General features: G+C 46.9%; 1 protein-coding gene across 1 annotated transcript in view; it reads right to left on the bottom strand.

Moving 5' to 3' along the window:
• Positions 1 to 575: 575 nt before the first annotated feature.
• The window catches only part of LOC132396475 (uncharacterized), a 33,040-nt gene continuing 20,889 nt past the window's right edge, over positions 576 to 12,726 (bottom strand). The window contains exons 4-9 of the mRNA XM_059974017.1: positions 12,550 to 12,589; positions 10,933 to 10,985; positions 5,519 to 5,596; positions 4,324 to 4,401; positions 4,208 to 4,237; positions 576 to 1,055 (exon numbers count right to left, since the gene is read on the bottom strand). Of these exons, the coding sequence (XP_059830000.1) occupies positions 1,021 to 1,055; positions 4,208 to 4,237; positions 4,324 to 4,401; positions 5,519 to 5,596; positions 10,933 to 10,985; positions 12,550 to 12,589 (314 nt within the window). The 3' untranslated portion in view covers positions 576 to 1,020. The remainder of the gene's footprint in view (positions 1,056 to 4,207; positions 4,238 to 4,323; positions 4,402 to 5,518; positions 5,597 to 10,932; positions 10,986 to 12,549; positions 12,590 to 12,726) is intronic.

Here is a 12,726-nt window from a genome sequence, read left to right as displayed (position 1 = left end):
TTTGAATCCAATTTTTCTATTTATTCGTCAGAGAAGTAAGGGCGGATACTACCTCAGAATTCTCACGCTTCACCGGGGGACACGCACTAATTAGACATTCCAAATCTGACCACTCTTTCCCCTCACTCCTCAGAAAGGAGAGAACCCTGTCTTTGAAATCTCTGCCCCCCCCCCCCAGCTTCACTACCTCACCACTGGTCTGCATTAAAACGAGAGCTGCACCAGCCATTTTATCAAATCTTTGCCCACCATTGCAACTTCCACAGCACTTAACAGATGAATGAACAATTCATCCGGAGTACAAATATTTGCCCTACTGGTTCATTGCTCAGGGTAATCACAGGGCATCCAAAGGAATCTATCCCGGATGAGCACCCACAATTGTAACTCTCGTTTCAGCAGGCGGCTAAGTATAGGGGGTGATAGCCTCCGGTCCCGCCAAATTTAGGGAATTTCGTTTGGGAGGATGCTGTGTGATGTGTCCCCTGTTACAAATCAGTACCCTGAAATAACAAACAGTACACAATGTGCAATTAAATGGTCAAGCTTTATAATTCTTATTTTGACTATATGGTTAGTAAAGAAAGCAAAAAAGGGAAAGGGCCCAATCTTATGAAACAGTCTATTGTGCAATGTTGGAGCTCACTGATAAGCCAATTGTCCACCATCGACCTCCTCCGATCATCGATGTCCTTTGGACCCTCGCTCCAAGTCCACCCCGTCCGGCAATCTACCAACTCTCTCCATTCACGTCTTCTCTCCTCATCTCTCCCAGGCAAAAATCTCTCTTCCAGAGTCACAAGAACGAACAACAGCATTCCAAACCGTTATCTCTAGTCATAACCCAAACATTGCTGCTACAGAGAAACCATTACATTATCAGTGAAACCTTACAGCATGTTACAACTGTATTCCAGAAGCATAGACATGCCAGGAGGAGTCAGTAGTGAGTGTTGTCTCTCCTGGACCGAGGATGGGAATGGTGCAGCCTCCTCCCCCGGGTTGAGTCCTCCTTGGCTATTACTGTTTCTTCACCACCGCCGCATAGATCACCTCTGAAACACAGAAATCAGACATTAGTTCAGACAGTGAGGGGAGCTTACCCCGACACCAGACTCAGGAGCATCCAGGGACGCAGGTCAATTACACCACCAGGACGAGGGTCACTGTGACAAGGTCCAAGTCCAGGTGAATTTATTATCAAAGAATGTTTTTGTCACCACACACTTCCTTAACTCATATCCCAGGTTCTCACTGTCCTGCGTGCATTTACAGAGAAAAAATAAATACTATGGAATTTATTAAAAATTCAACATAGAGACCATCAAACATCCAATATCCAAAAGGAGACAAACAGTGCAAATAAAAAAGAAATGATATTGGGAACATGCTTTGCAGAGTGTTTGGAAGTGAGGTGCTCCCAGTGAGAGTGTGGTGAACAGCGATAACACCCCTTATGATATCTCACACTTTCCTCCAAGTTAACAGATGAGGAGCGCTTGATGTCTCCTATAGTGGGGAGTCTCGGACCAAAGGGCCAGAGATCAGAGATCTTTAGATCAGAGATGAGGAGGAATTCCTTTAGCCACAGGATGGTGAATCTGTGGAATTCATTGCCACAGATGGCTACGGAGACCATGAAACTGGGTATGTTTAATGCAGAGATTGGTAAGTTGGTGATCACTAAAGTGGTTAAGGGTTACGGGGAGAAGGCAGAAGAATAGGGTTCAGGAAAGTAAAAGCCAAATCAGACATGGCTGGCAGGTGGAGCAGACTTGATGGGCTGAGTGGCCTAATTCTGCTTCTATGTCTTACAGAAAATTATGAGCGATATAGACATGGGAGATAGGCAGTCTTACTCTCTGAAAATGTCAAATACTCGAGGAGATAGATTGAAGATGAGAGGGAAAGGTTTAAAAGAGATATATGAAGCAAGGTTTTCTTTTACAGAGTGGTGGGTGCTTGGAACACATTGCTTGCGGTGCTGGTGCAGGCAGGTATGAAAGTGGTGTTTTAGTTTCTGTCTTCACCCTCTCCCCTATCTACCCACCTTGCTCCTCACCTATCACCTGCCAGGTTGTACTTCTCCCCTCCCCACCCTTCTTGTTCTGGTTTCATCCCCCTTCCTAGCCAGTCTTGATGAAGGGTCTCAGCCCGAAACATCGACCGTGTGTTCATTTCCAGAGATGCTGCCTGACCTGTCGAGTTGCTCCAGCTTTTTGTGTGTGATGCCCTGGATCTCCAGCATCTGCAGAATCTCCTGTGTTTCTGATTCACCGGGGTGTGGCCCAGAGTGTTTCAGTTGCTCCAGCTTTTTGTGTGTGTTGGCCTGGATTTCCAGCATCCCCCACCTCCAATTCCTCCTGGGAATGAAAGGATTCGGACCTTGGACGGGCAAATGGGCTCTTGGTTGGAACGTACATTATGCCCCAAAGAGAATTCCTGAGGCACTGCCTCTGGTGAGGACAACTGTACCTGTGGTGGAACAGGCTGAACCATTCCCTCAAACTATGGACTCACTTTCAGGAACTCTTCATCTCATGTTCTTGATATTTATTGCTTATTATTTTATTAGTTTTCCTTTTTATTTGCATTATATTGTCTTTTGCTCTTTGGTTGTTTGTCCATCCTGTTGGGTGCAATCTCTCATTGATTCTATCGTGTTTCTTTGGATTTACTGTGAATGCCTGAAGAAAATGAACCTCAGGGTTATATGTGGTCACTGATGTACTTTCATAATAAATTTACTCTCTCTGTAGCCTCTTGCATTCCTGTGTGCGAAAATGTCCGACTCTTGGGCCAGGAGTTTCTCTGTCCACCACCCTCTGTTCCCCAGGTTGGTGTCTCAGTGGATCGGAGTCATGAGGGCCAGTGACCCACCACTCCCCTCCCCACTCAACCTCTGGTTTGGAGGTTGCTGCGATTCCCAAGTTAGGAGCCTGGAGCTCAGGGTCCCTCAAGGCAGAGGTTGATAGATTTTTGATTGGTCAGGCATGATGGAATATGGGGAGAGGGTGGTGGAAGGCAGGAAATTGAGGCCAAGAAAAAAGTTTGATCAGCTGTGCTGAAGTGGGGGAGCATAAACAATGGCCCAAATGGCCTGATTCTACTCCTATATCTTGTGGTCTTTGTGAATACTGGAAGATTGACGACTGAAGATTGAAGACTGAAAGTTGAAGACTGAAGTTGGCCTGCCCAGAAGTTGAGGCCCAGGGTTGGCATGTCTAGAAATCCAAGACCTGATGTCTGTGAGCCCACTGGCAGCTGAAGGTCCGGAGGTGGTCTATCCCAGGGTTGGAAGCCTGACAGTGTGGGGATGGGGTGAGAGGGAGGAAAGGGCTTGTTTGCAGTGCTTGTTTTCTTCACGTTTGTTGTTCTCTTGTTGCTTGTGTTGTTCTGCTGAATATTGTGGATGTGAGATGTTGGTGCCAGAACGTGTGGTAACACTTGCGGGCTGCCCCCGGCACATCCTTGTGTTGTGTTGGTTCTTTACGCAAATGACATTTCACTGTATGTTTCGATGTATGTGTGATAAATACGTGAATCTGAGTCGGAGACTGGCCAGGGCTCTCTGAGGAACAGGAAGCTCAAAGGGCCTGTGCAGTCAGCTCACCATTCCCGATTCCTGTCTCGTACGCCACTGTTTCCTAGCTAGTGTCCTCACCTGTGCAACAAGAGCAAACAAAGTTTGCTTCCCTCCTCTTCTTCCCCCTCCCCTTCCTTTTTCTCCCTCTCCCACACCTCCTCCTCATTCCTCCTCCCTCAATTTCCCCCTTCCCCTGTCCTCCATTCTTCACTCTTTCTCCCCCTCCCTTAACTATTCTCCTTCCCACCTATCCCTCTCCGTCTCTCCCTCCATTCACCCCACTCTCACCCTTCATCTCCCTTCCCCTCTCTGTCCCTCTCCCTCTCCCACTCCCCATCTGCCTTTCCGTCACCCCTTCTGTCTCTCCTTCTCTCCTCGTCCTCGCTCTCTTTTATCGCCTTTCTCCTCCCTCACCCTCTCTCCCCTTCCCCCCTCTCTTTCGTTCTCCCTCCCCTCTCCTCTCCCACTCTTCACTGCTTCTCCAATCCTTCCCTCCAGTCTCACTGAGGTGGACTGCAGGACCCAGCGACAGCCAGACACACACCCTGTGAGTGGGAGGGACAGGTGAATGGAGCAGTTGAAGGAGATCATTTTCAAGAATACCTTGAGAGAAAGCCTCACCTGGAGGTCCAGCTTCCTGCTTCTGCCCACCTGGAATTGAAGAAGAACTTTCTGTTAGTCAGCAGGATGACCTCGAAGTGATCCAAGAAATGGTGAAAGGTAAGCGGAGACTGTACCTTGATCTTCAGCTTGTGGTTTGCTTCCCTTCTCACCTCTCATCAAAATAGTGGCGTAAGTGCAGGAATCTGGCTGCTCTGTAAGGAGAGGGATTCGTCTGAACCGACAGCAAATCAAAGTCAGGAGTTGCAATGTTATGTTGAAGCTGTATAAGGCATTGGTGAGGCCCAGTTTAGAGTATTGTGTGCAGATTTGGTCACCTAACTACAGAAAAGATATGAATAAGATTGAAAGTGCAGAGTGCAGAGGAAGTTTACAAGGATGCTGCCAGAACTTGGTGACCTGAGTTATAGGGAAAGATTAAAGAGGTTGGGTTTTATTCCCTGGAGTGTAGGGGAATGAAGGGAGATTTGATAGAGGCATGTGAAATTATGAGGGGTAGTAATAAGATAAATGCAAGCAGGCTTTTTCCACTGAGGTTGGGTGAGAAAACCCACTGAGGGGGCACAGTCCTAAGGTGCTGGGAAGTAGGGACAGAGGAAATGTCAGGGGTAAGTTTTTCACAGACAGAAAGCGGTGGGTGCGTGGAATGCACTGCCAGCAAAGGTGTTAGAGGTGGATACAATAGGGTCTTTTAAGAGACTCTTAGATAGGTAAATGGAGCTTAGATAAACAGAGGGCTATGCAGTAGGGAAATTCTAGGCAGTTTCTAGAGTAGGTTACATGGTCGGCACAACATTGTGGGCTGAAGGGCCTGTAATGTGCTGTAGATTTCTATGTTTCTATGAGACTAGAACTAGAGGCCATAGGTTAAGTGTAAAGATAAAATGTTTAAAGAAAGCATAAGACCATAAAACAGAGGAGCAGGCCATTCAGCCCATCGAGTCTGCTTCACCATTCCATCATGGTTGATTTATTTTCCCTCTCAACCCCATTCTCTTGCTTTCTCCCCATAATCTTTGACACTCTGACTAATTAAGACCCTATCAACATCTGCTTTAAATAACTTGGTAATAACCCAGTAACTTGGCTTCCACATCCGTCTGTGGCGAATTCCTCACCACCCTCTGGCTAAAGAAATTCCTCCTCATCTCTGTTCTATAACGACATCCCTCCATTCTGAGGCTGTATCCTCTGCTCCTAGACTCCCCCACTTTCGGAAACATGCTCTCCAATTCTGCCCTATCTAGGTTTTCAATATTTGATGGTCAGCAGGCAGTCTGAAAAATGGTGAACGGTAAATGGAGACTGTACCTTGATCTTCAGTTTGAGGTTTTCTTGCCTTCCCAAGTCCTGTTGAAATGTTGGCATAAGTGAAGGAATCTGACTGCTCTGTAAGGAGGAGAGTGATTAGTCCGAGTCGACTAATGTCTGAAAGCAAGAAATATTACAACACCTAGCAGCTCACATTTATATGGAGCCTTAAACTACCTACAGACTGTACAAGACCTTGGAGAGTGGTGTCCACAGGTACATAGTGTTTCCAAAAGAGTTTTATACAATAGCTTTCATAAATCAAAGTACTGAGTCAGGTGTACAGGTCTACCTAATAAAGTGACCACTGAGTGTAAATACGATATTCTGAATCACCGACTGTCCACTGTTTCAGCACCTTTAAGAAAATCGAAAGGTTCTGTTGATTATCTGCTTAAGTTCTGAATACAAATTAGACAAAATTCCTCAGCAAATGAGGCAGTGATGTTGAGCTCTCTCACTGCGATTGAAGAGAACGCTGTCGTACACACTGCCATTGTCTTGTGCTGTCACAAAACACAGGATGGTCACAGGACAGAAGGAAGTTTGGCCCTTGGAGTTTATTCTGGGTCCTCGTTCCATGGGACTTGCTTTTTCCTCTGTGAATTAGCTGAAATGTTCGGGCTGTTTGTTTCTGTAGGCCTTACATATCTGAGTCTAAAACCTCTCCAGAGTAACACACTCAAATGCTAAAGGAACTCAGCAGGTCAGGCAGCATCTATGGAGGGGAATGAAGGTCTCATCCTGAAACATCAAACGTTTATTCCTCTCCAGAGATGCTGCCTCTTCTAAGAGGATCACAACCTTGTCATAGGGTTCGGAGGCCCGTGTACCTCAATGACTCGGAAAGCTATGTTGGCTGGAGTTCAGGTTTTATGCTTTGGCTCTTGGTAGGGTCAGCCATGCCAAACAGGTCAAAGGGCAGAGGCCAGTCTGAGAGAGGTCCACTGGTTCTCCAGTTTTGGGGTTCAGCTCAGGGCTAACAACCCTGACTGGTCAATCAAATCTGTTATGGAAACAGTAGTGAAGGATCCTTCTACATCTGAGCGCGATGGTATTCCTGAGTCTCCACCTGGGACTTGCGTGAGTGACAGTTGTGAAAGCTACCGATATGATGAAGTAGGCCAGAGATGGAGGACCGCCATTGCTGCCCGAAACCTCAGTGGTGTAACAGACAGGAGAGTAGATAGGTGCTGAGTTCCTGAATTGAACTGAACTGAATTGACATTATTACTTACATCCTTCCTATACATGAGGAGTAAAAATCTTTACGTTACGTTTCCATCCAAATGAGCAATGAGCAATTCATAGTAATTTATAGTAATATTATGTACAACAGGATAGTCAATATAACATAGAAGTACAGTTGTGTCAGCATGAATTAATCAGTCTGATGATCTGGTGGAAGAAGCTGTTCCGGAGCCTGTTGTTCCTGGCTTTTATGCTGCGGTACCATTTCCCAGATGGTAGCAGCTGGAACAGTTTGTGTTTGGGATGACTCTGGTCTCCAATGATCCTTTGGGCTGTTTTTACACACCTGTCTTTGTAAATGTCCTGAATAGATGGAAGTTCACATCTACAGGCTGCCTCATTATTATTTGAGATAATCAGTGTAATGTTGTCAGCAAAATTAATTAGAGATTGGAGCTGTGGGTGGCGACAGTCATGGGTATACAGAGAGTAAAGGAGGGGACTTGGTACACAGGCCTGAGGGGCATCTGTGTCCTCCAGCATTTTGTGTGTGTTCCTCTGGATTTCCAGCATCTGCAGAATCTCTTGTGTTTATCAAAAACTCTCCACCCTCTTTCCATATTGTGGCCAAACGTTCCCCCATCCCAGCCCTTCCACCACCCACTAAAGTAGAACCTCCTCAGCAGGCAGTGATCGCTCCCGATCTCCTGGAGGATGGACTGTGCCCACACCATGGTGAACTTGTGCAGAGTCCTGCGATTAAAGGAGGTACAGTTCCCATACCAGTCAGTGATGCAGCCAGTCAGGATGCTCTCAATTGTGCCCCTGTGGAAAGTTCTTAGGATTTGGGGGCCCATACCAAACTTCTTCAACTGTCTCAGGTGAAAGAGGTGCTGATGTGCCTTTTTCACCACATAGCTGGTATGTACAGACCACGTGAGATGCTTGGTGATGTTTATGCTGAGGAACTTAAAGCTGCTTGAGATGAGGCCATCGTGGTAGTGTCGTCAGCGTATTTAATCAGCAGATTGGAGCTCTGGGTAGTGACACAGTCATGGGTTGACAGAGAGTAAAGGAGAGGCCTTAGTACACAGCCCTGAGGGGCACCTGTGTTGAGGGTCAGAGGGGTGCCGGTGAGGGAGCCCACTCTTATCACCTGCTGGCAATCTGACAGTCAGTCCAGGATCCAGCTGCACAAGGCAGGGTGAAGGCCGAGGTCTCTAGGCTCCTTGTCGAGCCTGGTGGAGGGATGGGCGGGATTACTGTGTTGAATGCTGAACTGTAATCCAAGAACAGCATTCTCACATAAGCATCCTTCTTCTCCAGATGTGTAAGGACAGTGTGTAGAGCTGTGGCTGTTGAATCATCAGTTGATTGGTTGTGTCGGTGGATGAATTGTAGGGGGTCCGATGTGGGTGGTAGCAAGCTGCAGATGTTGTCCTTGAACAGCCTCTCAAAGCATTTGCTTATTACTGATGTGAGTGCAACAGGACGCCAGTCATTCAGGCACGTTACCTTGGCCTTGTGTTTTCTGTTTAATCTGGTCAAGTTAATTGTGACTGGAACGGGCTTTCTGCTTTCCATGATTATTGAAAGGGGACTCTCATTTAGTGCTGAGTGGAGTGCTTGTGTTTGTGGAGAATGATTAGTCTCACAGTGTCACTCGATCGTCTCTCTGATACTCTGTTGGTATTCCTATGTCTAATCCCTTGTTTCCGTCTCTTCATGGGAGCACCTGGGTTCAGTCACGCCGGCGTTCACCATGACAGAGTCTGCTGTTCCTCCGCTCCTGGTTTGAGTCATTGTCAGCACTCACTGTGACAGAGTCTGCCATTCGCTCACTCCTGGGTTCAGTTGTCGTCAGTGCTCACAATGACGGAGTCTGCCGGTCCTTTGCCCCTGGGTTGAGTCATCGCCAACACTCACTGTGACAGAATCTGCCATTCCTCCACTCCTGGGTTGAATTGTACTGGTGCTCACCGTGACAACGAGGCAGACGGTCAGACTCCTGGTGGCAATGGTCACGGTCTGGCATGGCTTTCAAATGATGGTTACTTCCCACTGACAGGCAGCCTCGAAAAGTTATTGACGCTCAACTGTCAATCGTCTGCTGAGTCTAGTGTTCATTCTGATCAGAAGGGACAGCAGATCGCAGTCACCCTTCAGAGAGAGAGACATTCTTATATCCATTACTCTCACTCTCCTGAGAGCATCAGAATGGGAATGCAAGGGAATGAGAGGGTTACCGGATGAGGAATGTCTGGCAGCTCTTGGGCTGTGTTCCCTCAAGTTCAGGAGAATGAAGGGGATCTCATAGAAACATTCTGAATGTCAAAAGGCCTGAACAGATTAGATATGGCAAAGTTATTTCCCATGGTAGGGGAGTCCAGGCCAAGCGGGCACAACTTCAGGAATGAAGGATGTCCATTTAGAACAGAGATGAGGAGAAATTACTTTAGTCAGAGGGTGGTAAATCTGTGGAATTTGTTGCCACGAGCAGCTGTGGTGTCTTTAAGGCAGAGAAAAATATGTTCTTATTAGCCAGGGTACGGAGAGAAGGCAGGGGAGTGGGGATGACCAGAAGAATTGAATCAGCCCGTGATTGAATAGTAGAGCAGACTTGATGGGCTGAATGGCCTACTTGTGCTTCTATGTCTTATGGTGTTAAGTGGTTATGTCAGAAACACAGAAAGCCTACAGCACAATACAGGCCCTTCGGCCCACAAAGCTGTGCCAAACACGCCCTTACTTTAGAAATTACATCGGGCTACCCATGGCCCTCTATTTTTCTAAGCTCCATGTGCCTATCCAGGAGTCTCTAAAAGACCCCATCGTATCAGCCTCTGTGACCATCGCCAGCAGCCCATTCCATGCACTCACTACTCTCTGTGTAAAAAACTTACCCCTGTCATCTCCTCTGTACCTACTTCCAAGCACCTTAAACCTGTGTCCACTTGTGGCAACCATTTCAGCCCTGGAAAAAACCTCTGACTAGCCACACGATCAATGCCTCTCATCATCTTGTACACCTCTATCAGGTCACCTCACATCCTCCATCGCTCCAAGGAGAAAAGGCCGAGTTCACTCAACCTATTCCCATAAGGCTCGCTCCCCAATCCAGGCAGCATCCTGGTAAATCTCATCTGCACCCTTTCTATGGTTTCCACGTCCTTCCTGTAGTGAGGTGACCAGAACTGAGTATAGTACTCCAAGTGGAGACTGATAAGATCCTATATAGCTGCAACATTACCTCTCGGCTCCTAAACTCAATCCCATGATTGATGAAGGCCAATGCACTGTATGTCTTCTTAACCTGCATGGCAACTTTGCATGTCCTATGGATTCGGACCCCAAGATCCTTCTGATCCTCCACACTGCCAAGTGTCTTACAATTAATATTATATTCTACCATCATATTTGACCTACCAAAATGAACCACCTCACACTTATCTGGGTTGAACTCCATCTGCCACTTCTTAGCCCATTTTTGCATCCTATCAATGTCCAACTGTAACCTCTGACAGCCCTCCACACTATTCACAACACCCCCAACCTTTGTGTCATCAGCAGATTTACTAACCCATCCCTACAATTCCTCATCCAGGTAATTTATAAAAACCACAAAGAGTAGGGGTTGCAGAGCAGATCCCCGAGGCACACCACTCGTCACCGACCTCCATGCAGATTATGACCCATCTAGAACCACTTGCCTTCTGTGGGCAAGCCAGTTCTCCATTTACAAAGCAATGTCCCCTTGGATCCCATGCCTCCTTACTTTCTCAATAAGCCTTGCATGAGGTACCTTATCAAATGCTTTGCCCAAATCCATATACACTACATCTACTGCTCTTCTTCATCAATGTGTTTAGTCACATCCTCAAAAAATTCAATCAGGCTTGTAAGGCACGATCTGCCTTTGACAAAGCCATGCTGACTACTCCTAATCATATTATACCTTTCCGAAAGTTCATAAATCCTGCTTAAAATCCTCCATAAAACTTACCAACCACTGAGGTAAAACTCACTGGTCTATAATTTCTATAACCTCTTCCCCAGGGCACCACTGCTCAGTACAAGAGGACATGGCTTTAACGTTCCAGTGAACCCGAAGCTGCTCTGCTCTTTCCTCGGCTGGTGGAGCTCCCTGCCTGTTCTAGATTTGTTATTGATCGTTCCCCTGGGAGCCGTGACTGGTTCACCCCCTCGCGCTGTCAGCTCAGTACCTGACTGAGGCGGCTTCTGTTCCTGCTCCGATCGGGTCGAAGGTGGAACATTCCTGTTGAGAAAAGAACCGATATCATGAAATCACAGCATGATCCCAGTTGTGGTTATCCAAGATTACAACGGACCCAGTGGGCCAAGGAACAGCAGATCAGGTTTAATTTAATATGACAAAATGCAAGACCTCAGGTTCTGAGGAGTGTGGCAGGACAGAGCAATGAGGGAACACAGACCCTTAATTCCCTGAAAGTGGTGTCACAGCTAGACAGGGTTGTGAAGATACAGCTCGGGGTGTCAGAGTTCAGAGTTCAATTCTGGCATCCTCTGTAAGCAAGTTTTTCGTTTCATCCTGACTGCCTGTCCTGTGGGTTTCCTCCGGGTGCTCCGGTTTCCTCCCACAGTCCAAAATCATACAGGTTAGGGTCAGTAAGTTGTGGGCATGTTATGTTGGCGTTAGAAGCACGGCAACACTTGCCGACTGCCCCCAGCGCAATCTCGGACTGTGTTGGTTATTGACACAAATGACACATTCACTGTATGTTTCGTCATGCCTGTGACAAATAAAGCTGATAGTCATGGAGTCAAGGAACAGTACACCACAGAACAGACCCTTTGGCCCATCGAGCCCATGCTGAACCAGTAATCTGCCTCGTCCCATCGACCTGCATCTGAACCAAAGCCCTTCAATTGAAATTGAACCCACATGCACCACTTGTGCTGGCAGCTCGTTCCACACTCTCACCACCCTCTGAATGAAGATGTTTCCCTCATGTTCCCCTTAAACTTCTCACCTTTTACCCTTTACCCATGACCTCTAGCTTCAGTCTCACTCAACCTCAGTGGAAAAAGCCTGCTTGCACTTACCCTATCTGTACCCCTCGTAATTTTGTATAACTCTATCAAATCTCCTCTCAATCTTCTATGTTCCCGATAACCCAGGTCCTCCAGACTCGGCAACATCCTTGTAAACTTTCTCTGTACTCTTTCAACCTTATCTACATCTTTCGTGTATTTTGGTGACCAAAACTGCACACAATACTCCAAATTAGGCTTCACTGATGTCTTATACAACTTCAACATAACATCCATCTCCTTTACTCACTACATTGATTTATGAAGGCCAATTTGCCAAAAGCTTTCTTTGCATCCATTACTACAGGTGATGCCACTTTCAATGAATTATGGACCTGTATTCCCAGATCCCTTTGATCTACCACACTCCTCACTGCCGTACATTCACCATGTAAGGCCTACACTGGCTGGTTCTCCCAAACTGCCACAGCTCGCACTTGTCTACATTAAGCTCCAGCTGCCATTTTTCAGCCCATTTTTCCAGTTGGTCCAGATCCCTCTGCAAGCCGTGATAGTCTTTCTCACTGTCCACTTCACCCCCAATCTTGGTGTCATCTGCAAATTTGTTGATTCAGTTAATCGCATTATCATCCAGATGATAGAGATGACTAACAGTGGACCCAGCACCGATCCCTGTGGGACTCCACTAGTCACAGGCCTCCAGTGACTAATCAGATCTCTGAACAAGGTCAGCATGCTGTGCTCAACCTGTGGGTGACGGACCTCCCATTCAACCCCAGCCTGGTCTCCGTATCGATTCACCTTACCTTTTCGTACCTCTGATGAAACCCATCAGCCAGATGTGAACTGAAGAAATAAAAAGACAATCATTACTGTACTTAAAAACTGAAATCCGTGTTGTGCACCAAGAAGTGCAGAGTACGAAAGGTTCGTAGACAAAAGGAACTCTGCCCACTCCCACCACTGAATCCCCTCTCACATCC

This window comes from Hypanus sabinus, chromosome 7 (assembly GCF_030144855.1).
Source record: "Hypanus sabinus isolate sHypSab1 chromosome 7, sHypSab1.hap1, whole genome shotgun sequence".
NCBI lineage: Eukaryota > Metazoa > Chordata > Chondrichthyes > Myliobatiformes > Dasyatidae > Hypanus > Hypanus sabinus.
Note: the sequence above shows the minus strand (reverse complement) of the source record. Positions and strands in the feature narration are given on the sequence as shown.